The sequence below is a fragment of the Rhipicephalus sanguineus genome, chromosome 8 (genome assembly GCF_013339695.2).
Source record: "Rhipicephalus sanguineus isolate Rsan-2018 chromosome 8, BIME_Rsan_1.4, whole genome shotgun sequence".
NCBI lineage: Eukaryota > Metazoa > Arthropoda > Arachnida > Ixodida > Ixodidae > Rhipicephalus > Rhipicephalus sanguineus.
The window spans coordinates 99,964,244-99,990,098 of record NC_051183.1 but is presented as its reverse complement, the minus strand read 5'-3'; the positions used below and the strand labels follow the sequence as shown (position 1 = coordinate 99,990,098).

The 25,855-nt window shown below is 46.2% G+C and overlaps 1 protein-coding gene across 1 annotated transcript; it reads left to right on the top strand.

Moving 5' to 3' along the window:
* Window positions 1-4,737: 4,737 nt before the first annotated feature.
* On the top strand, window positions 4,738-23,203 carry LOC119402264 (dual specificity protein phosphatase 8). Its single transcript, XM_049418560.1, has 8 exons — window positions 4,738-4,936; window positions 6,069-6,389; window positions 8,633-8,756; window positions 9,711-9,935; window positions 11,536-11,838; window positions 12,585-12,763; window positions 14,583-17,634; window positions 20,645-23,203. The coding sequence occupies exons 1-7, from the start codon at window positions 4,744-4,746 to the stop codon at window positions 15,071-15,073; spliced, it is 1,836 nt and encodes a 611-aa protein (XP_049274517.1). The 5' UTR covers window positions 4,738-4,743; the 3' UTR covers window positions 15,074-17,634; window positions 20,645-23,203.
* Window positions 23,204-25,855: the final 2,652 nt, after the last annotated feature.

Sequence of the window (25,855 nt, the reverse complement as noted above, 5' to 3'; positions counted from 1 at the left end):
GTGTGCTTAATTTTGGAATATTGACGCTGATGTTGCTCATAGTATGCATACTTAGAAATACGTATTCCAGGTGATCATATACTTTCGCGTCGGTGTTCATGAGCGTCATTGGCGTAGTCCGGGGGGAGGGGCGAGTGGGACCGTGGTGTTCACCCCCCTCCCCCCCATAAAAATGTATAAGTTCGAATGTACGTATTTGTATTTTCTTTTCACATTTTCATTGAAACATTCGTTGAAAAAAAAATTCATTTATGACTATTTTCGCCTTATGCTGTTTTGAATGTGTGTGTGTGTAACATGCGTTATCCATGCATGTAACCACTATGCAGTATGTAATATGCATATGTATGTAATTGAAATTTGAGCCTCTTATTGTAATCAGTTGTGTAATGTCTTTTGTTGTCACCGCCCACTTCTGCCTGATATGCATACTATATGGGGTGAGCATCTTGTCAGGCGCATAGTTGCTTTCATTGGCTTGCACTCCATCAACTTAAATTATTATTATTATTATTATTATTATTATTATTATTATTATTATTATTATTATTATTATTATTATTATTATTATTATTATTATTATTATTATTATTATATACACCCGAACATACATATAGCTGGGACACCGCCACCTTCCCCTCCCGCTGCATCGGCAGGAAACCTTCGACTTCGATTTCCCGGCCGGTTCTAAAACGACTTAGCAACGTTTACTGTGCCGTTCTATCGAACACATTAGCAAATTGCTGGGAAATTCCAAGTATTTTCGGACCTAGTGGTCTTACACGCCGACTATATAATCCCTGGTACCGCGCTGCTGAGCATGAAACTTGTAATCAGAGGGAAATACACTGATGCTGGTTAGTCTAGTGGATACAAAAAACTAAAGGTTCTGGCACATGTATGTACAGTCGCATCCAATAAGATACAACATGCTGCCAGTGGTCTTTTTTTTTTTTTTCATTGCGACATAGGCTTGGCGTGAAGGCATACTATTTTGTGTGTATATGTGTATTAGATGTGCGTCGTTAGGCCGGTGTTGTGTATAAAGTGAAGCAGTGTCTTGTGGAATCTGCTGTCATGTATCCATTGGTCATAACTAATCGTCACTGCAGCGAAGGCCGGCTTGCAGGAGGTGACGGGAGCGTTCCGACTGCAACCCTCGACATGTCCATATAAAGCGGCGCCAACACTGCGCGGTAGCGCCGACGCAGAAAACAGTCAGTGACGTAAACACTGTTTCGAGTACTGATATTTGCAAAGACAGTTTCTTACAGCATAGGGTTGGGGCCCCTTCAACCGTGTTCACCCTGTTGCAACTGAAATTGAGGGCCACTGTACATCGCTAAGCTTTCTTTCGATTACTGTTGTTGACTAGTCTGACTACTGCCACGAAGTCACCGCTTGACGCGAGGCGCGCCTGTGCGTATCCGTAATGCCCTTAATTGTATAGCTATTGTATCGCGAGCGCATTGTCTGACCAGACTCCGCGCGCGACGCCAATAGAGAGTTACCTGCTCGAACGTACTTGAGCACCGGCTATGACGCCCGGCGTGTGCGATGAGTCATGTATCAATCAATGGCTGACACGTTTCACCAATAGGTCGGATTTTGACGCCCGACGACTACGCTCTCCGCCGCTATTGTGTTTTGAGTGACATATCTACCGTTCTTTTTTTTGTTCTTTTTCTGAACACGAGTTTGCTGAATGAAGAGTTTTGTGACTCAGTTTTGGCACTCTCTCCCTGCACCGTCACTGCAACGTGACATTGACCGTGTCCTCTTATCCGTTCCTCTGACAGGACAATCCTAGGACAGTCCAGGTACAAGACAGTCTAGGAAAGTCAAGTACCCTCAGGGACGGTTAATCGAACAGGCCCACAACGAAAATGTGACGCGTAGTGCGTAAGAAAGAAACGAACTTTGTGAAAAGACCAAAAAGATGGCGTTAAATGTAGTTCATGGCTGGATACTGAAAGACTGACGAAAGTAAACGTGTACCAGAGGCGTAACAAGAAATTTATTTCAGGGGTGGGGGCGGTGCTGGAGGCTGACTCCCCTTTATGTATGTCCCCGTGTGTTCTTGTATGCGAGTTTGTATGCGTGCGTTTATATGCGTTTACCTGCGTGCGTTTATGTATACACGTACAAGACCTAAAATTTCCGAGGGCTCCGAGTTTCTCAAAAAAAGTGACTGACTTCGCCAAGGGCTACGGCAACATTAGCAATGTTAGGCAACTTCGGTTTGACAAAGGAGTCTTTATCATGAGTGCGCACATTAATATTGAAAATGATCAATGCCCTCAGTTCCTTTTCGCTTGTAATATGTTACGATGGTCAAAGTAGCGTATGCTGTCGTCGCCACGTATTTGGATGGAAGCAGTTGTTCCCCCGTGTTCTCTTGCAAGGTTCGTGTCGACTTTCGTGCTTCACTCGATGATGACGATGGTGATGATGGTGGGTGTGGCGACGTTATGATTATCTAATGCCAATCATTCGTTAGTCTCGCCAGTTTTATGGATCGCTTAAAAAAACAACTAATTTTTGCCGACAAATTCGGAAAACTAATGCTAGGAAATGGTACGTATATTTTAGGTCAGGAATTAAGATATATGCAGTAGTTAAAACAAAATCTATACACGAATGAATAATGTATATAGGGTCACGTGCTTTTCTATATCGGACGCCTCGTTTTTCAAGGCCAGCGTTTCATGAGGCACTTGCGGTTCTCGCCTTAATGATTCCGTGCGCTTTAAATTCCGGAGCCTCGGGGTGGTTCATGACTCGTGCCGGGCGAGTGTCTTTTCCATGGTTACTCGCTACAACTCGAAAAACGCCGCAAAATTTTTGCACACTGTTCTTCACTAAATGATCCTCTACCGGAAAATCTTGAAAAACAAATTGGTTACAAACAGGCAGGACTCACGCGCTGAACTGGCAACACGCAAAACATCTTGCACAGCATTTTTTTTTCTTCAACCCGCGCCCCTGGCTTCTTAGCAGAAATAGACAGCTGGGGTTGAGCCAGCTCAAGAATAGACTGAAAAACCTTGCCGCTGCACCTTGGATTCGGAAACGAGAGGTGGCCACGGCCGTGTCTCTAAATCTTTACTCGCGTGCGAAATGTTTCTCGAAAATAGATGTTTTACGTACTTCGTGGTCCTTGATAGAACACGAAGGACGTCAGCAGGAACACATCCGCTCGTAATGTTTGTTTTTCTTTTTGGTGCAAGCTCGCTAACTGCAGTAGCCTTATCATAAGACGAGTGAAAACCTTTCAAGTTTGTACCTTAAAAGATGTTGAGCGGAACTCGTGCTATGAAAAGCTAATCAAACAAAGCCGAACAATTCAGCAGTTCATAACAGCGCAGAAAACGACGAGTGCTGCAAGCTTCTGTTCCTTTGTCCCGTCATTTTTTGCGCTGTTATTATTGGTGTATACCAACTTGGTCCGTGTCTCGACACTTCTACAGTTCAGTTGAGCAGACCAGAAAAAGAGACTGTCAGCCATACCACTTTGTGAAGGTTGGTGACCAACGAAGCTCTTTAGCCTACGGCACAGAGATGACACGGAACTTCGCACAATAGCCGATCACCCACCCTGAAACTAAATGAGAAACGTGTCCAGAAAGTCCCTTTGAGCGGAGTGGTACTTGCGTCGTCTTGCCGCGTTCTCCGCTTCGCGACATGCGTCGCTTTGTCCGGCTTGCCGCATGCGCTTGGCGTTTCGTGCACAATCTTGCTGTTCTTGAAGACTAGGAAAACTGGCTCATACTGCACGATCTTAATTGTCGTTTGCCGCCCGTGTGTTCATTTCTTCGTTTTTTAGTGGACCGATGGTGAGTGGTGTGGTGTTTGCGCAAGTTGTGTGGCACATACGTTTTTTTTTTTGTTGACGCACAGGAAAAATACACGGAAACCTTACCATATTCAAGTTCGCTGTAAGAGGTTTGATGAGGTAATCAGGACTAATCAGATTGGTGTAAACAGTATCGGAACCAGAACCGCATGCATGATGAAGAAAAAAAAGAAATCCCGACCAATAACGAAATGGCTTAAAACTTCAAAACTCTACGGCCTATACTTTACTGGTAAAAACGAATGAAAATGTGTTGTAAGGGGGGCACACATTTAACGTGGCAAGCTTCTTGAAATTTTGTTGAGCCAATGTGGCCCAAGTATTGAAGATAAAAAAAAAAAACAACCTCGAAATCCTTGGCGTCGTACCGGCATTCAGGCTCTAAGGTTTAGGCGCGAATATGAAAGTAGCGCCTGATCATTTTCTCTTCCTGTGACGAACCTATGATCGCGTAATCAACGGCGAAAGAATTCTCAAAAACAGTTTCACGTTCTAAACTTTAGTCGTTTGCTTTATTGTTTCTCTGATATCCTTATTTTACTTATTTTACGACTGTGGAAAACTGAACCATGGAGCAAAGGAAAACGCTTAGATCTGGGCAGGCGGATACTGGAAAGTGCGATACTGGAAAAGACTGATACTGGAATGCGTTAAGTATTCTAGAAATGTTAATCATGTTGACGCATCTCAGCATTCCTCTAGAAAAATGTAGCTGCATAAATTCAAGGAAATATGGTAGGTATTTATAATCGCGGTGAAACAAGACAATGCTGCAGACACGTTTTGCTCTCTTCAACAGCAATGTTGGACACCAACTCGACCGCCGTCTTGCGCGGGCCTTCCTTGCTCCCTGTTGTGCCTGTTATAAGTAATTCGTTTTGAGCTATATGATTTTTGTTGTAATCGCGCAGGTGAGCGTGTGTGAGCTGCTGCCTTCGGACGGTCGCCAGCAGCGGATCGAGCAAGTTGTGGTGTACGACCAAGGGTCGTGGTCCGTTCCCAGCGGCGATGACTCCTTCATCGCCGTGCTCCTGGCAAAACTGGCCAGGGCTTTCCCAGGACGTGTGGCTCTACTTGCTGGTGAGCATATCTGTGACTCGGATCCGAGTCCCTAACATTGCTGCGCGCGGCCACCGAAGTGGCGACTTTATAAACCTTCCAGCTACAGTGTGGTTACCAGTGTTGGAATTTCGGAGCTGCCGGACGTGGTAGCTCATTGGTTAACTTTTCGCGCTGCTGCACCCGAGGGCTGTTTCTGGCCACGGCGGCCACATTTACATAAGGTCGAAATGCAAAGATGGCCGTGTACTTAATTTATATTTAGGTGCGCGTTAAAGAACTTCGTTCTTTGATCTGGAGTCCCCCAAAGCACCTTGCCCTTGTCATATTTTTGTTTTGGCGCGTTCACAAATTTAGCTACTGAGAAAAAAAGCAGTCCAATGACTTTCTGATTTTTAACTCTCTTTAAAGGGCCCCTAAACCACCCAGAGGTCGAAATTTAGTTTTGGTGTTGCAGTTGTGCACGGCGAGTCTACAACGAGCATGTAGCCGTGAAAATTTTTCGAAACAGTGCCGTAATAGCGGAGTTACAGGCTTGACGATCCAAAAGAGGCCCTCACCCGTTTCACTCTTTCCTTCGCTGTGCTCCGTTCGTCGGCCCGTCTCTGCTCCTGGCCGAGTGCTCCTTCTTGCCATGCGAGGAGGAAGAGCGGCGAGCGCGTGTATTTGCGAGAAAACAACAGGTCCTTTCTAATGATGACATGAGCAGACGCCAATGTTGACGTCACAGCGAACGCTGAGGGTTGCCGAAAGGCCCGGAGAGGAGAATGGATTGTTTCTTGCAATTCGTGGGGCGCCCGCGGCTTATAGCGCTGCCGCGTTTGGCATTTTTTTATCGTGGCGACATTCCGAAATCTATGCGCGCGTTTACTTGAAATGTTAAAAGAAGTTATTGGAGGTGGCTTAGGGGCCCTTTAAAGAGACACCTGAAGACTATTGGATAGTTGCGTCCCTCGGCTCTCTGAAAGAAGTTTAATAATCTCCAAAGAGAGTTCGTGTGCGTCTTAAGGAAGGGATATATGGTCCTCACCAAAACCATATACGTGGCAAGTCATAACTCACAAAAAAGTCAAGTGACTCCTTTATTTCTTAATATATAACATTTGTTTAATGTCCCTTACGGAGTTTTAAGCACGGTGCTCACGTGACGCAGGTGGACTGCTGGAGTTCTCGAGCCGTCACAGGACACTCTGCGAGGAAGGCGGCTCGCGGGGTCCTCTGACGTCGCTGTCGCAGCCGTGCCTAAGTGCTGCGGGGCCGACGAGAATCCTGCCCTTCCTGTTTCTGGGCTCTCAGCGGGATGCGCAGGACCCCGACCTGCTGGCGTCGCACAACATCTGCTACGAACTCAACGTCAGCACGTCGTGTCCCAAGCCGGACTTCATCCCTGATGCGCACTTTTTGCGCATTCCCGTCAACGACAGCCACGCGGACAAGCTGCGGCCACACTTCGCTCGGGCCTGCCGCTTTCTGGGTGAGTGCGCAGGAGTGAATATATAACCGCAAAAAAAAAAAAGAAAATAGGGCGCTCGTTGATGAATGCGGGCTGTTAATATTAGCTAAGGTTGTATTTCAAGTATCGCTGATCAAAAAGTCTCTGATGCCCTTTGTTATTATTATTATTATTATTATTATTATTATTATTATTATTATTATTATTATTATTATTATTATTATTATTATTATTATTATTATTATTATTATTATTGGTACCCACAGCGGCAAAGGCATTACCAGGTGGAGGGGTTTACACTCAGTTGGAACAGTTCAGTCCTTTCACACAAAGCGTGAAAAAAAGAAAAAAAAACCCGGTAAGGACGATGGCTACAGCAGATTCACATGAGGATAAGTTATACTGGGGATATAAAGATATGCCGAAGAACACTATAAAGTTGAGTCACCTCAACATGACCTAAAATACGTGATCTGATACGGGAAGAGTCGTCTTTGCATTACAGTTTACATTGCATCTGCCTGTGGAACGTCGCTTTTGGAAATTTCAAATGGAGCTTCATCGTACTAGAAGTTACAGCTTCAGTGATTGTGTGAACCAACACTGAGAAGAGCTCGGAAGGAATATTTTCTGTAATTTGTTCGTGGATGAGGGAGCTTCGTGGATGAGTTGTGTGGGAGGGGGGGGGGGTAGTGGGAGATAGGAAACGCGGCCTTTGCAGCGATCGAAGCAACCTCCGTACAGTATATCGCTTATAGAAAGTGTCAGCAATCTCCTGATCCCTGTCAAGATAGTACGCGAGCAACCGCGCCCGACTGGTCAGAGTACGCAGTTCCTGCCGGAGGCACGCTGCCCCCCTCCACTCGCCGACGCCCGGCGCGTTTCCTCTCCGCTTCAGCCGCGATCGTCGCTGGCCTTGCACGCTTTCATTCGCACATAGAATATACCACGCGCGAGGCAGTCTTGTTGCAATTTGCACTTTATACGGAACCCCACGGTGACACCGATTGCAAAAATGCGCCTGGAGTGTCCCTATAATTGCTATCGCGATAAGAAAACTAGTGGGCGCCCAGCGGCACTGAGATTTAAACCTAGCGCCTGCCGCACCTGAGGCCTCCCCCATTGCGCCACGGCGCCCTCACCTCCCTACTTCCTCCTCTCCCCCCCACCACTGCGTACACCCGTACGCTCGCATACTTCAATCTCATCAAATCTACCTTATCTCCTCATCGCATGATTTTTCTTGCATCTCGGCTTACCGAACGCAGGAACTGCCGGCGAGCCCGCTGTAGGAGGGCAGATAACGCGGGTGCGCACTATCTTGCAGGAAATCTGCAGTGAACTCTCTCTAAGTGGTTATGTAAGAAGGAATGAAGAGAAAAGTGCCGGCCCGTGACTGTCTATCCTGACGATGCCACCTCAACAAGGGATGGGAATAGGGAATAAAAAATAGAGAAAAGATAAAAGATTTAGGCGTGAGGTTCTTGTCGGTCGCGCGTCACCGCGCGAAGCGCGCAGCACACAGGAAAGGCCGCCAAGGAGGCCGGGAGAGATGCAGGAACGCCGCACGAAGGAGCGCCACAAACTGGCCAGGAAGACACATCACACGCCACGCGAGCACGCGAAGCGCTCGCCGGAGCACGTAGCCCCGGCACTGTAAAAATCAAGGTCCGTCGAACTCGCAAGGTGACGACTGACGAACCTCGTTGTGGGTGTTCTGCGCTGTCAGAGGTGCTCGAAGAGCGCGCTGGACGTGGAAGAACACGATGAACGCACTCATGGCTCTCCCAAGAGCGGATGAGTGCGCCCTGGGAAATAGGAGCTCGTCGGCGCTGCTCGCGGCAAGCCCCTGTTCACGATATGCACGGACGGGCGCAATGGCGTGAGTTGTAGATTCCAGCTTTTGAAAACACCGTCGCCGCTTGCTGAAAGCGATAGGAGCGCGCGGGTTAGCCTCTGCAACCAATGAAATGTAGTAAAGTTGTGCTTCACTTGTTACGCATAACTTAAGCGAGATTCACTTCTCCAGTTCAACAAGCAAACACGTTTCGCAGTCAGAAGAGGATGAGGGGAGAGGCTCCGGCTGCATTGTCATCATGGTGACGGCAGCTCTGCCAGCCTTACCCTCTTTCGTCTTCTGTGCGACCGGGTTGTAACAGTTATGGGTTATAACAATGCAATTTTCAAGGCCCTTGAACGTTGTTACGAATGGGTGCTTCTGTATGTGGTACCTGAAAGGGTTTTCTTCGACTGTCGTATTGCAGACAAAGTACGGGAATCAAGTGGATGCGTGCTGGTGCATTGTCTGGCCGGGGTGTCCCGGTCTCCCACTGTGGCCATCGCATACGTCATGCGACACCTGGGCCTCTCATCAGACGATGCCTACCGGTGAGCAGCATGCGCAGGCATCATTTGGTTGTGGTATCGCAGCTCAGTCCAGCGTTCTTTACTTTGTAACGATGCACGAGACTGATATGCCACGTCCTGCACCTTCTTCAGCACGTGTTAACAAAAGTGTGTGTAGGTATTAGCTTGGTGAATGTCGCCCTATGTGTACAAGAATATGTCAGTTAAGCTCCATTAAAAAGGACGATCACTTTAAAGTTATATATTCATAGCAAGATCATGGGATTGCAGGGGATGGAGTCTTTTGTCTTTGTAGACTCCTTGTTTATATACTTGCAAACTCTGAAAATGAATATAGGAATCCTACTTATAGCGCCCAGGTACAATAATAAGTCAGGAAATAAATTTAACTTCACAAAAACTTTCCCGCATCAATAAAACTTGGATTGCTTTCAAAAGTACTTCAAAATGGAAATACAATTCTCTGATTCGATTCTCGTGTTCCTGTAGAATGCCCAGTCATGTGAAAGTTTTGTGCATGGCTGTCAAAAAGAAAACTTACATACGTAGCACCGCAAAAGTCCACACATCTGCTTCCTGACATTTTTCCCCCCCGCATATTGCATCTATGAATAGACTTTATAATGAAGCTTCAATCAGTGAGTATCTATGTGTATTCCACGCAACGTCACTTTTTGTAGCCACTCTAAATTTTAGGTAGAGTCGAACCTCGTGATAACGAAGACTGATATAGCGAATTATCGGTTACAGCGAAATAATTGCGAACTTTGGTTAGCCACGATGGTTAAATTAACGACACCAGCCTATGATGCTGTCGTTAATTTCACCAGCCAATGAGAGTAAAATTAGCGACAACAGTTCTCAGAGTATACTTTATCAGTCTAAACTAATTCATTATTTCACTTTTGTGTCTCTTTAATTTGTACATCCTCTTCAGGAATAGAGTGCCAAAGATCAAAAACACTGTCTCTGCAGGTACGTCAAGAGCAAGCGTCCCAGCATATCACCAAACTTCAACTTCCTCGGCCAGCTGTTGGAATACGAACGCGAGCTACGTGGTGAAGCTGTTCACCGGACAGGGGGTGCCGCTAGCGCTCCACTGCCGGAGGAGAGGCCCACTGGGCGCTGTGAGGAACCCCAGCAGCAGCCTCGCGAGGGGGAGCGACCACCTCCTCTCGTGCGACCCGCTGCAGACCCACGGTCAGTTACTGTTACATGCTCTTTCATATTCCCTAAGCACCCGTCACGTTTCTCTGTGGTTATGGTGCTCTACTGCTGATATAAAGATCGCGGCCGCATTTCGATGGAGGCAAAATGCTAGATGTCCCTATGATTAGGTTTAGGTGCACGGTAAAGAAACCCAGGTGGTCGAAATTTCCGGGCACTCCACTACGGCGTCCCTCATAATCATATCTCTGCTTTGGGACGTAAAACCCCAGCATTTATTATTAAGGATATTCGATCGAATATTGCAGTGTTCGAATTCGCTTTGAAACAAATTTAAGATTTTAGATATTTCGAAGTATTCGAAACGAACGACGAGACTTATACTTTACCTCATGTAGCCCCACTGAAACGGTGGTTTCACTGCCGTGCGGGGCTGCTCTGCCGTGAATTCACCTTTACAAAGGAAATCTGCACTGCCGCAAAGCCACACTTGCAAGGTTAAATGGCATTTTACCTGCACCTGGATAAATTAAAAAGAAGCTTTAAAAGCGAGTTACACATGCTTATTTGTGCTAAGTAGAGTGATTATCAAACTTCACGCATTGTACCGCTTGTAAAGAGCACTCTACTACTATTCAAATCTTGCTACTATTCGAAGTACTTTCCACTTTGTTTGGAACGAAAAAAGTGACATTTGCCCCAGCTTAGTTTTAATTCTTAAAAATATTGAGCAAAGTTTTTTGGTGAGGACAAAAAATGGTAATTTTTCCTTATAATACGTGATATTTATTCAAACTCTTTTAATCACTACTCACTTCGAATTTGCTTTGAACCTCAAATTTACCATTTGCCTGTTCCTAATATTCTACTCTCATGGTCTTCTGTTAAAGCACCCGTGCATGTGTCGCAAATGTGTAGAGGCTTTCTTCATTATTCAAACGTTAAGGTCATAACAGAGGTCAATTATGAGAGCTCTCTTGATACAAAGGTAACGAAACTAATACCGAAGGCTTTTTTCTTCAGGACAACTGAATGGTTTGTTTTCCATACTTTCATATATATCTATGACTGCACATTCTCCTTTCTCGCATCTGTCTTCTTTAGTGTGGTCATTTTCGAGGGTGTACATATGCATATTTTTTTCTATATTCACTTGCTGTAGGAATCGATAGTGCAAGTTATCGGGGCACCTGCAGTATGATACGCAATGTTGGTGTAAGTAAAATGGTGCTTATAGCTATGAACATTGAGATTATCTTCACTTTTATGGAAAGATTACACTGGTGGCACTTTGCAAAAGAATAAGGGCAACAGAGTGGCATGAGTTGACTGAAAGAGGGCCTTGAAGAGAACAGTTCAGTCAGAACCAGTGTTTCGGCTGTTTGGCGAAAGTCCAAGTGTTGATTGTGACATGCAGACTGAAAGCTCCCTAGTTCACCCTTTGTATATGTTTGATGAAAAGCATTTGTCCTGATTGTTTGCCTAATCGCTTATGGCAGTGATTGTCAATGCCTGCGTTCATCTGGGGACAATAGCCTAGGAGTACCGCCTGCACAGCTTCTTTAGGTGATCTTCTTTTGAGTGGCCCTGACGATTTACATGGTTTCATTCGTGATGCTGACTCTGTTTGCAGGTGGTCGCTGTGCCGGCTGAGCCTCGACTTGCGGGGCTCGAGCACCGCCGGCAACCGACGAGATGTGCAGCGCAGTCGGAGCTGCAACATTCAGAACTGGCCGCTGCTCGGACCGCACCCAGAGGAGGATGTTGCACCCGCATCATCATTGTCGGCCACGGACTGCCGATATCCAGATCACCATCAGACGGTACCGGCAGACGAGGAAGAGGTCATCCTGCGTAGGCGACACAAGGCGGGTGACTACGAGCCTCGCAGGGACACTCGGAGCCACGACAGTGCTTACAGGTGCGGCACTCTATGGTAGGAAACTGCTGAAGTAGAGCTGCAATTTTTCTTCACACATGTGGGATTCACAAGCTTGAGAGTGGGCATAATAGATATCCAAAGTTGTCGTTGTTCATTTCATTGGCAATGATGTGGTGTAGATTATCTTGAGAGCCAGTCCTTTTATTCTAACGGCCGATTACTAATAGCAGAAATTGGGAAACAGGACAGTGCAAAAGGAGAGGCACAAGGAAAGACCAATCTGCACTCAATCATTTTTTATATCCGAAAGTTCTTTATAAATATATGAATGGCAAGACTATTCATGTACTTTGTAATAGCCAAAAATTCGTTATATCTACATTTCTTGTGTCTGTGTTTGACTGTAGCTGTCAAATAAAAGCTTGCATGATTGATGCAGCGCTAAAGACAAAGACAAAAGCAACACAGAGTGCACAGGATGAGTGATGTGTCGCAACTGAAAGCTTTATTTCGAAAAAAAAAACTGAAAAACAATGCAGGGCATAGCAGACATGCGTATAAGTAAGACAGTAAAGCAAACAATTTAACAAGACATGCGCATTCTTAAGACAAAATTCACTTGATATTGCATGAGCCAAGCAGCTAAGCAAACTCCTTGTCTGTCAAGAATATCTACTGCATTCTACTGCAAATAAAAGCTATTTAGTGCCTGTTCGTCTTTGTACTATTAATCCTAATTGTCGATTGCCTCATTTGCTGAGTTTGAGTGTGCCGTTCGATTTCTCACAACACTGGCGTAGGTCTCTCACCTTGGAAGACATGGCTGAGCTGGAGGCAGCAGCCGGTGTGGAGACTGGGGCTGTGTGTCCCCTAGCGCCCCCTCCTCCTCATCTCCCAATGAGTCCCCTGAGTCCCTCCGAGAGCCACTTACTGCAGGACTTTGCCTCTTCTCCACCTGCAGATAGCTGCTGCCCTGCAGGTCAGTGGATTTCAGACCTTGCGAGCAGTGAGATTGCAAATATATTCGAAATAACGGAGCATTTTGCTCGTACAGTGGAGCCAGAATATAGTGAGCTCGAAGGGAATCTCAAGATAGACTTTTTAGAAGTGTAAACATACTCCAGGCTCAAACAGCCATTGCAAGGGTGAAAAAAATGCTCGCGTTTGCCATGAAGCCACCTTCTTTGCATTATTGTCAAGCATTGCCGTGAAGACAACTTGTGCACTAAAATTTGCACAGAATATACCGTAAACTTTTTGAGAACTTTGTATCGATTTCTACACCATATTCAACTAATTCCTATTTCATTGCGAGTTCGATATATGCGGGTTTGACTACAACAAACACTGTTAGGTGAGCTGTTCGAATAAGATATTGCTGTAGGAAGCAGTGAGTATTTCAGTGTTATTGCGAATCAGTTCTGTGGAATACCGCAAGGTGGCAGAATGGTTAAGAAAGGGAAATTGTGGCCTTGTAGCTTCGTGCTCCAATCAGGTGGTTGTCAATTTCCTTTTCAGTATGTTGATGCGACTTGAAAATTGTCAAATTGTCTTACTGTGGTTAGTATGCATGAGTGTAGGTAGCTAGACAGGTACTGTAATTGAATGTTAGTAAAACAGATTATTGTAGTGAAGGCACACAACAAACCTGATAAATCTGAACTTCAGCTTACATTTGAAAACAATGTAATTGAACGTTTCTCTTTCTACACATCTTTAGATGTCTTTCTTGAAGGATAATACTTGGATTGGCCCCTGCATATTAATAAAATTCATGCCAACATATCAAGGTCTCGGTGTATTCCACAGACTTGGAAACCTTGTTCCCAAACGTTTAAATGGCAGTTATATTACACCCTAATTTATTCACATCTTCAATACTGTATTTTGAATGGGGGTCGACAACTAAAACTAATCTTGTGAGGTTGATAACATTGCAGAAAAAGGCGATATATGTCGAAAACCTTTCATACAATGACAACACAGGCTTGTACTTTCTAGAAAACTCTGTTCTAAAAGTGAAAGAGTTGAATTTGCTCTCCCATCTTTATATGGAAATCAAGCTCAATCCTTCTAAATATATTGAACTGCAATCCAGTAGCAATGTGCCTTAAAAATTAAGGCGCGACCATTAGAGAATTCCACTTGTGTAAACCACCTATGGAACCCAAATGCTAACATACCTAATTCCACATCTTCTCAACAGACATACACAGGCCCTAGAAATTATACAGAAATTGCTGTGTTTGTACTCTTTAAAAAAAGTGCCAGAAATTACCTCCTCTCCTGTCTTCAAGATTAAAAATCTGTGTATGCAGTATTGATAGGTTCCTTAGGTTTCGTTATTTTTTGTTTCATTACTTTTATTTATTATTGTAAAGCTATGCATTTTGTTCAACTTGTATGAAACTCGTTTGTATGTATTAACAATGAATAATGTTATTTCTGTCGTCTATGCTCCGAGTGTGCATTCGGATGCTAGGATCCCGTCATGCAGAGCACATCTATCTTTTGCCCTTGTATCCAAGAGATTTTTTTTGTATGAAATAAAGAGCTGAATATGAATATATCGATGATTGAAAATACAAAATTTGTTAATCTAAAATTTTCGAAAGCTCCGCTCATCTTGGACACTGTTGATGTTGCTAAGTCTCGTTAAGATGCACAGACTTGAGTGGCATGGATTTTGCATGTGTTCACCAGCGCTACTGCGCACCTGCTGGTGTATTGCGAATTATTCTAGCGAACATAAGCATCGCTGTCTGTTATTATCTAACACTTCTGCTTTCATTCTTCAGAGAACCTGTGGGGCCGGTCAGTCGAGCTGGAAGGATCCCACGACTCTGGCGTCACCAGCGCATCATCCGGTTCCTTCTGGGGCGCTCCGTTACGGGCGCCATCATGTTCCTCCTCTTCTTCCACATCCTCGTCCACTTCCTCTTCCTCCTCGTCCCTGGCGGCAGACGCCGGCATCTACGGCAGCGACTGCGGCGTCTCCGGCTTCTCTTCGTCTCGCGCACTGCCGCGTGCCCAATCTTGCCCCGTCATGCTGGGTGGCTGGCTGCGCAGGGCCTCGAGCCTCGACGAGTTTCCTCTCTGCTCCTCGTCGTCGCACGCGGCGGCGCTGTCACGACCGCGCAACCGCTACAGCTGCGGCAGTCTGGAGGCCGTGCTCGGCGAAGGAGGCAGCTCGGTGGCCGCCTTGTCCGTGTCCTCCCTGCGAGAAGCCGCCGCCCGGCGCCAGACGCCGTACTCGCGCCGCTCGGCCAGCCTCATCCCGGTCTCGTGACGGCGGCCCGCAGCGCGGCCGCTAAGCCTAACCATGGCTGCGGCACTGCCGGCTCGGGCCCTCGTTGGTGACGCAACCGGACTGCTGCTGGCGGCTGCCGCCGCCGCATTGGCCTGGGCACTGACGGGACTCGCGGCTCTCGTTTGATCAGCGGTACCCGTGGAAGAAAAAATGGGAGCTCGCTGGACTGTGGCCACAGAAAATGAAAAGTAGAGTGGATGGCTTCAGGTGACCAGGAAATCAGCCTTTGTGCATCCGCGTATCCTCATCGAGCTCAGCGGCACGTTCTCGTACAGCTTTGAGTCAAGTGCATATTTGTAGCTTGCTGGGGCATAAACTTTGCAGCTTATATGTGCAAAAGAAAGTGACTGATTGGCGCTGTGTGACTCATCGGCCATGTGCATCATTGCATTGTAACAAAGGTAAACCGCCTCGTGGTACGAGGCGATAGTCAAAACACAGTGATAGTGTGCTTGCTGCGAGGTCTCGTGGCAACTACTGCAACGGGACATTTGTCTGTTCAGCCACTCGGACGTTGTTCGGTCACGGCAGCCCTATTTGCCCAGAGTGCTTAATGATATTTATCTGGCCATGCCATAAGATGCCGAGGGACAGTTCCTTCGCCTCATACTTCATGCCTTGCTATGGCAGCGGCATAACTTGGAATGTATGCTTCCCTGATGTCTTTACCACATATATTTCTGCTGTGGCTTATTGAGAATTGCTGGCTTGTGGAAACCTTACCCGCCTGAAGCGCACCAGAGTATTTCAAACTGATGCTCCCAGCTTGAAGGATAATGTAATGTGACCCGACTTGAGGAGAGCACCCTGTGCACCAAAGATCGTTCTTGTCATGTATATCACATGGCGTTAGGCTTGCAAACCTCATACTTGAATACATGGGACTGAGCCTAGCAATATTAGAACAACTTTTACGTGGGATAAGTGCTTCTTCTCGATAGTGCGTTGTATCCTTGATTGCTTCGATAAGATGATCGCCCAGAAAAACTGATAGTAGCTCATGACCCTGCAAGTATGTGTAAGAAAGATGCCGCGACAGTTGCCACTAAATGCACAAAAGTAGCACACTGAAAGCAGATATTTTTTGATGCCGATATCCATGTCCATCATAAGGATACTGCTTCAACACTGGTGGGCTAGGCTGCAGTATAACACACGGTGTGTCTTTTCATGACATGGCCTTTTCCCAAATGCCTTGCTTCGTCCGAGCTGTGCTTGTAAAAGGTTTCACGCTGACACAGAGGAGGTGGCATGAGCTTCTTTTTCTGTGCTTCATTTTCTTTAGCATCAAATCTTCGATGACCATCTGAGCCACTCATACCAGTGGGGTCGTCAAGCAACGAATGTGGAGTAAGTTATCAGGTATAGCGTACCGCAAAACAAGTTCGCACTAGTGACAGTCCCAGTGCTGAGGGTGCCTGTTATCTCTGGGTCCAGGCCAGCTGTCTATTCTCTGCTGAAGTCTTTCAAGGCATGCATCACCTTTCTTCCTGACCTTGGCAATCCATATGCCTATCATTCTTGCTTGCGCCTACCCTTCCAGTGTCCATGATAGTGGTACAGGAGGGGCAGTGTTTTGCGAATGACGGGCGTGTATTGCACGTGGGACACCATAAGTCGAGACAGACTTTTTATAGATGTCAATATGAATGTGTGGCTTGTCTCCCACATCCCACTCCCTTTTTTTTTGCTTGAGCCTATTCTCCTGTTTGGCAAACTGTGCCTCGTCAGGTGAACGAGTGGTTTTATTTTTCAGTGCGACCACCGCGCACTAAGGACTCTTTTACCGCTGCTCCAAAGACATCTTGCCATAGCCGCAGTGGCTCTTGGCTTACCTGATGGGGGATAGCGTTGAAGTGTCACGCTTCCCCCGACAATGTACAAATGGTTCTTCCTCCTCTTCACCAAACAAACTTTTTTTTTGTCTATAACATGTATCGCACTTGTTTTCTTTGATGGCATCGGCCTCATCAAGACAGCAGGCCTCCGTTGTGCTATGCACGTAGAGATCTATCCCTGAGCGGTATTTATTGAAGAAAAAAAAAAGAAACTAGTCGAGCAAGTTTAGGAGCATCCTAGACCTAGCTGCAACTCTGTCTTCCTATATATTGTTACACCCTGCACCCACCGCGGGAGCGGTGCGGTTTTTTCCTTTTGTTCTCGTCTTTGTTGTTGTTGTTTTTGGGAATGAAAGGACGTGCGCGTTGTCGTCGCGTTCATTGCACGCGTGCACGTTGTGAATGTTCTCGGCCCACGAAGTCTGCCATGGCCAGTTTTTATCCGATTTTGGGTGCCAGCCCGCCGCTAAGCTGTAAAAATGAGGAACCACTTCGGGATGAGTGGACCAGCCACGACAACGAGGTTAGCTTCAGCGGTTTGCTGGTATAGCGAAACATCAAATTTTTTGGGGTTTCGTGTGTTAAAATGTCAAAATTGAGCTTACCAGCTGCCATAGTCCTGTGAAACAATGAACCAGCACCAAAAAGCTTCAGCCGCATACTTTGCCTGACGATATGAGAAAAAGGTGCAAAGCGACAAAAGTATCCCTAGCAAAAATGCCAATAGGATTTCCTATTGGTCCAATAGGAAATCACTATTGGTTCTATAGGACATCTATTGGAGCTGTATTGGTTGTATAAGACTTCTATGGGTACCAATAGACACCAACAGCCACCACCTATTGGTGTCTTATTAGACCAATAGAAGTTGTATTGGTCAAATAGGGGCTGCCTTTTGGTGTCTTATTGGACCAATAGGAGTTGTATTGGTCAAATCGGTGCTGCCTATCGGTGACTTATTGGGCCAATAGGAGTTGTATTGGTCAAATAAGTACTCCTATTGGTTTCTTAATGTACTAACAGAAGATGTATAAGGCCAACAGGAGTTTTATTGTTCAAACAGCTACCGCCTATTGGTAGCTGTTTATAACATCTTATGACTGATTGAGCGCGTCGGACCCGATCCCGATCAAATTTCTTGATCATGATTGGCTATATACGCAAGCTGCAGACGGGATCAATTCACTTTTGATAAGTCTGATCCCGATTGAGCTTAATCGTACACCGTGAGACACCGTGTGCAGTTAGCAACTCACGCGACTAAAAGAGTTATATAAAAAGGCTGCGTGTCGACCACGGCGGTACGGTGTCTCCGTACATGCCGTGCGGTAAACGGGCACTATAGTAAAACACGCTAAAGAAGAACTTGCGAAGGAATCGACAACACAGACACCACAGAATAATAATAAAGAAACCGCCATGAGATCACAACCGGCATAGAACCAGCCAGGTGACGAACAAAAAAAAAAAAAGTGAGACGGTGCGCGGCAGTGCGCGGCGTGGCGACGCTGCATGTGTGAACATTTTTTTTTACACGTTCCTTTGGTTAAGCAGGCTAAGCCATGTGCTAAGCTTTAAGATAAGCTTTGGATAATATGTAAAGTTTATAACTATTTATGCTAAGCAATATAAGTAGTGCTGTAAAGATACAGGAGAAAGAATTGTGGATCTGCAAACGCGACCGACCGTGCGTTTGGCGCGCCATCCGCGCTCGGCCGATACGAAGACAAGCCCAGCCTGCGGCCAAGCTAAGCCAAAACGTTGTGTCTGTCGCCATAGCGCGCGCTTTGTGTGATCTCGATGCTTCACGTAAGCCTGCTTACACGATGTTTGCTTTAGTGTGCTTCCGCGACGATAACGTGAAGACTGTGTTCAGCGTGCACCAGATGGAGACGTTCTGAGCCATAAATGTCTTGGATTTTGACCGATTTCGACCGATTTCGACTCTACAAAGTGGCACCAAGAATAATGGCAAGACGAGCAACAAGGCCCATGTGCTCCGATTGTTTGGTGAGTTGAGTGGGCATGGTAGTTACTCCTATTTAGTATTTATTTGATATCACCTTTTTTTTGTATTCAAACTTGGGACGAAGCTGAAAGGTCGGGAAAACAAGTCCCTCGTCCTTTGTCTCCGGTATTTGATGACAGCGAGACCAGCAACGCCTCGATTGCAAGTCCACACGCTCTCAGAAGTTGAATGATTGAGCGCATATATTATTGCAGTTTGTTTTTGTGTTTGTCAGTATGCACAAAAAAACGTAGCATAGATTAGAGGTAAAGGACAGGCGCCCTGCTCGTGAGTGTAGTTGGAGTCTCGCAAGTCCTTTGTAAGTATTTACAACGTGCGTGTTAAGCCGAAAACGCGTTTATCGCCTCATAGTAAAACGCTCTAGTCGATGCTGTTTGTGTGTTGTAGTGCGCGCCAATCGGCTTATCATACTTGTTCGACATAATGTTACAATAACCACAGAAGGCCACATGATAATTCATTATACAAAATGTGCATAGCATATGTACCGCACTGGTGCGATTTTTTATTTCATATTTTTTATTTTTATATACTGCAGCCCAATTAGGGCTATCGCAGGAGTGGGTTTATTAATGTTGTTGGCTTAATTGCATAAGCACGTAACATGCAGCACGTGTGTTATATCCAACTCATTGCAGCCTGACTGCTGTGTTCGGCTTGCAACGATATGGAATCTAGGCTGCCTTTACTACTGTCTTACATATTACCGTTGCCTCATCGTGAATCTACCCTAGCTTAATTTATTTCATGCCATCTTTAAGTTGAGATTTAGTGGCACGCTCTAGTATGATAGTCGCACCACCATCGTGAATAAGAGCACGTCACAGATAGTAAGTGATTATTGAGTTTGCTGTAATTTAAGGACGAGTTTGCAGTTCATTCTTGGGTACAGCTCAAAAAACACAGGACGCAAGCGTGTAAACGGGATAAGGTGCTGCTTAATTTTTTAAAAAAAATTTGCCCCTTTCTTTTCCTTCCTTTTTTGCCGCAAAATTTTGCCGATATACTGTTTTCTTCCACGCAATAAGCCACAGTTGGGTGTGTAATATTTCACTCAGTTTTTTGCTATAGTTCAGCTCCTGCAACATTGTGAACATGTGCAGTGAATTAAGGTCTAGATAATTTCTCACTGTGCCGTCTACTTTCTATACATTGCTTTGAAGGTAAACTTTAATTAAACATGTGTTACTGTTTTCTGATTTCATGGCTCTGTTTATTTACAGAATCTTTCAGGCACTTCCTCGAGTGCGGATGAGGCCCGCAAGATCGCCAACATCATCAAGGGCCAGAAGAAGCACTTGTAGTTTTGATTATGAGAATATATTTGAACATATGTCTCATTCATCCACTGTGATTATCATTGCAGGGGCGCTGCCACAGTGTGGGCCTTCTGCATGACGACAAGACACCCATAAAACACTTGCGCAAGACTAATTCTAATGGGGCTGAGAAGTGGGCAAATACAAAACTAATACAATGCCAGCAGGCAAATACAGAACCAATAGGCCAATATAATTCCAATTGGCTAATAGAGAACCAATACACCAATATAGGTCCAGTAGGCTGATATAGAACCAATAGACCAATAGCCAAATACAGTTCCAATAGACCTATAGAACCAATAGACCAATAGGTGTCAATAACCCAATAGGCTATTGGTTTTTTATTGGGAATTTTTGCTAGGGATTATTAAACCTGGTGCTGAATCCATTTTTTAAATTTATCTGCGTGACATCTTCATTGCTCTTGCCAATCTAGATATACAGTGATCCTAACGGCTGTGTAAAATATGAGCTAAGTGTTGGTCAATAATGGCTAGCTTTGATTTCGGTAGGATCTGTTGCAAATAACCTGTATTTGCTGCCACACCAGTCACGTTTTAAGCGTTTTGCTTGCCTCTGTTTCGTGCTATAACCATCCATACATAGATTTAAGCACATTTACTAGGCTGTGCGAGCTTTCTACGGCTACATTGCACAAATGTGGATGTATGTGTCCTGCAGTGTAATTTTCAAATCAGGGTGTCGTAATACAGAAAGCAAACATATTTGCGACTCATACCGAGAAAGGTGCAATTTGTTTGCCCTCACCTATTACCTCTTCACCTTTTCATGCACATGTGTTGATGGTACAAGAGGAATCACAGCCTACACTGTTAATGAAAATCTGCAACAGTTCATTAAGACTTGAAGTGTGCACCTTGTCATTCATACTTGTCGGAGGGCGTACCTCTTCATAACCTGACCCGCTTTGCTTAAGCCTTCAGATTTTTATAGGATTTTATACGAATTTTCGAGGAAAAAAAACGATTTGTTTTGCTGTCATTGCAAGTATGACTTTTTGTTTTGGTTTTGCCGCCGTTGAAAGTAGAAACATGCAGATCGGCTCCTTGTCTCGAGAGTTTTCGATGTGCTCACTTATAAAACGATTCTCGTCTCTGTAATGTTTTGCAGTAGAACAGAATCAAACCAGTAGTGTGTCATATGAGCGCAGTGATACATCACAGTGTCGTCGCATGAGTATGACAGCATCAGGCAGTTGAATGCTTTGCTGGGCGAGTTGGTTCATGGTCTTAAAATAAAACACGGTGCAAAAAAAAAAAAGACAGGACAAGAGAGTATTCGTCCTGTCGCCTTGCCTCTCTCGTCCTGTCCTTTTTGCACTCTGCTTTTATTTGCAGAGCGTTCAAGCCTATTTTTTGTCATTTAGAGTGGCAGGTAGTGAAACTACAAACTTTATTGTACATATCCATCTGGGTTGCTACAGCTTGTTAGCATTCTGTACATTCAGTGTAAGCAAAATTGGCGCCTGGATTCAAAAGGATCGTTTAATTTTTTAGCGTGAAAAACACGTTTCGGAGCTTCAGTGTGCTATCAACACACGTGCGATGTGCTGACGATTAGGGCGCAATGAACTAGACCATCTAACACCATCAGTCTACAAATTTTAAGTGTGGTGTGAACCACCAATTGGTTGTACATGTTACTCATCTGAACGTAGATGTTCAGGCCACGGATGCACAGGACGACATCTATGACACATTTCCTATGTAAATCCTTTAGTGTCATGTCCTGCTCCTTGTGTCTATAGCGAGAATGAGTGGACATTTTGAAGTGTAGAAGCACGACTGACAAAAGTGTGAATGCGTAACTGTAGGCAATCTCTGTTGTGCTTTGCAGTTTTTTTGCTGGTTGCACCTATTGGAGGAGTGCCCTCCATCAACTGTGACGCCAGCGTTCGCTTGTTAGACGTGTGGTCGGGCGACACCCGTGCAATGTACGCTTCCGATCGGAGCGCCCCCTACGCAGGCAGTGTACCGCGCGTGCTACCCTTTGTGTGCAATCAAAGCTACTGCCAGTAGGTGGTCGTCTTCGCCATGGCGGGGTACTTTTTCCTCGGAACGTGTGCATTATTTAGAACCCCCTGTTAAGTTTTTCTTCCTACGTTGCACATACATGCAATGTTTGTCTAGTGCCTTGTGCTGTGTGTCCCCTGACCGTGTAGCGCTAACTGCCATCGGCGTCTGTATTGTGCACGCTGTACCGAATGTGAAGCGCGGGGTTCTGCAGCCCCCCCACCCCCTTTATGGACTGGGAGCGTATAGTGTTGGTGTCTGTGTGGGAATTGTAAAAGGAACAAGCATATCAACCGCAAATTGTTTTCTGAACTATCATTTGACATGTCGTGGGTGGGCACATTCGACTGTCTACGCACTGCCGAGTGTAGCCGATGATACACGTATGTGGTGTACAGAACGCTGTCATCGGTCCGCGGCACTTGGCAGCTGCGTCACGCATACAGTAGGCTACAAAATACTGCGGACCACGTAAGCGCGTGCTGATATGGCCACCTGGTTGCTGTCGAGAGCATTGTTCTGGTGTTTGCGCGGCCTCAGCTAGGCTCTCGACAGCAGACTGCTCGCCACTAGATGGCGCAGACTTCAATTTCGCCGCGTGCTCACGTGGTCCATATTATATTCTAGCCGGCTCTACAATTCCCGTGTGGTTTCCTTCTGTGGTCTGCCATATCTGTAATATGCATTGGTCGCCTTTCGTGCATGCCTGATGGTGCACATGGGGGATGGATGACTTACGATCGTTGGACGAACTTCCAAGTGTCGTGAGCAAGTGACAGTGCTGCTAGCGGTTTTTTCTTTTCTTCGAAGTGCACGAGAGTTGCGCTTGTGTTGGACGTGTGGCTGATCGCCAATACGAGAAATAAAGAACTCGTGGCCTCCCTGAGCGTCTTCTTCTTTTCCTTATTAATGCGGAAGTGTTACATGCCCCACGAAGTGGAATATGCCACCTCCCGCGTTTAATTAACATGCAGTGGATCGTAACAAAATCCACGTGACCAAGTGGTGACATAGAGATAATGTCAAAAGATGCCGCTGTTGAACGCAGTTAAACCAAGCCTGCCGAGTGATAGCAGCAACTACCGCGGGAAGCATGCCGCGGCGCTGTTACGCGCGTCGGCGGCCCCGCGTGGCTGGCAGCGGCACACGGGACTTGCACGTGACAGGAGTTGAGGCGTAAAGGCCCGCGCGCCCTCCGACTCGCGGCTCTCGCCGATCGACGGAGAAGAGTGCGCGGGAGAAAACAAACGGACACTGCACGTGTCCGTTGCTATGACGACGCACGTGCGAGGAAGAGGAAATTGACGTTGGCTGATCCTCAAGGCAAAACGCACGCATAAAGTCGTTTTCTGGGTTGTACCCAGAAAAGGAGCTATCGCTCCTGAGAACATTGATAGGACTAGAGGCCGCATTTTTAGGCATTAAAAAAGCGCGTTTTTTAGGCAAAACAATGTTTTAGCGGTCCAATATCGTAAATATAGGCACGATAAATCCTTACATAAATGCAAATAATTTCAAAGGAAGACATGCGCGACTTCTATTTACGACAGGAAAAGGTAAAAAAATGTTATTGTTTAAGGTGGTGCACAGACACCAACGGTTGAGCGTAGCCGTGCAATAGTCCTTTGTCACGCACGCTTTGCAGAATACAGACCGTATTCTGGCTGTATAGTCAGCTTACTCTGTAGCATGGTGAGTCAAGCGTCCACTGACGAATCAACACACAGCTCTGTGGCTTTTTCTTCAGCATGAGAGAAGAATAGAGCAGGAGCAGACATGCCGATCAGCAAAGAGCAGAAGGAGGCGATTCTTCCTATTGGCCAGGTCGAATAGCATAGAACTAGTTTCTGCCCTGTCGGTGAACACGTTAACCCTTTCCCTACCGAGTTTGTTTGCCGAAAACGATACAAAATTATGGATTTTTTTCTTTGCCGGTTTTTCTACGTGTCTTGAAACACGTAAAAAACTATTTAAAGGCGCTTTATTCGGAAGGTGCAAGAAAATATTTTTTTAAACACGAAAGTGTTTTATGCCGGGGTCCACCAAGACTTCAGTGACGTATTTCCGTCACGGAAATGACGTCGAAAAAATTTACACGATCGGATGGCAAAGAAAAAAAGTTTCCGTCAACGGGCATCGAACCCAAGACCGCTCGGTCCGCGACAACAGATGCCCGGCACGCTATCCACGGCGCCACAGTCACAAACCCTAGGCGCTTTACAAACGCGTCTTTTATATCTACCACTCTTCCGGTCGGCGGGGTGGTGTTGCCCTCTAGGAGCGGTAAGGTAAAGTAATTCGTCATTACTGTGGCCTCCGCGATTAGCACCTGCAACTCGTTGCACGTTCGCCCATTCGGCGCATTTTCAATAGAAGTTCAATTTTGGCAATGCCTTAACACACCGCGAGGTGGCGCCCTTCGCCCAAGCGTCGTAAAAGCGTCGGCCTCGCTCATAGAATCACACTAATCCAAACCAAGAAAATTACACCATCTCCTGCTAAAGGGGACCATGAGGTGGTGCGAAGCCGGAGCACTTGCACGATCGCGTTCCGTTGGCGTTCGCTGGGCACGCTACCGACCTCGCGTCGTGGAACACGAAGAGGAACACTACGCGCGCCGTGTCTTCCCTCTAGCCTGGCCGTTAATTCTCACAGGGCGTGCGGGGAACGTCGACAGGCGCGCGAGAGAGAGGCAGCGCAGGAGAGGAGAGAGAAGGGGCGGAGGGGACGCGCATACGCTTGCCGTCATCGCGGCGTTGCGCAGGAGAGAATTTCGGCATGTCGAGCACGCATTTAAGAGGAGCCAACCGAGGCAAGCGCTGGACTGAACGCGCGCAGCGCTCTATCACTTGAAGGAGAGGACACTAGAGAAGGAGAGTAGCGTATGCGCCGTGAGAGCAGAAGCTAGAACGCAGGAGAAGCGCAAGCAGGTGCTGGTGGAGAAGTGGAGAGAGTAACGCGCAGCTGTTGGAGAGGGCGAAGGAGGAGAGTCGCGTATGCGTAGTGTGAGTGTGGACAACTACGCTGCGTGCGAATTACCACGCCGCGTTACGTACCCCCGAGCAAGAGATACCTAGGATCTAAAATAGCTCTGCGACGCGCGCCTGCCTCACCTGGCTGCAACGCCGCGTTCCCCACTCACGCCCTCGCCCCGACAAAAATCGCGGCCAGGATACCGGGGCGGCACGACGCGCTTTACGTTTCCCTCTAGTCCGTCCGTGGTGTTCAATCGAATTTTAACATGCCGCAGGATGACGATGAAGTTCTGCATGCGTCCAATACGCGACGTTCTTCTGGCTATCACACCTCGTTCTCTGATTACGCTTTCACCGTTAACTACTACAGCTACCACAAAGGTTTCTTTAATCATTTAACATGGACGTTAGTCGTCGGGATGGCAATATACCACGAATAATCAAACTGGGTTCATACACGTTAAACGGTGCCATTAGCTGCCAGACATATACTTTGTGCAAACTCTCTTATATCAATGTACAGTAAACATTCAGTTACTTCCGATTCCTATGAAGGAGGGATCA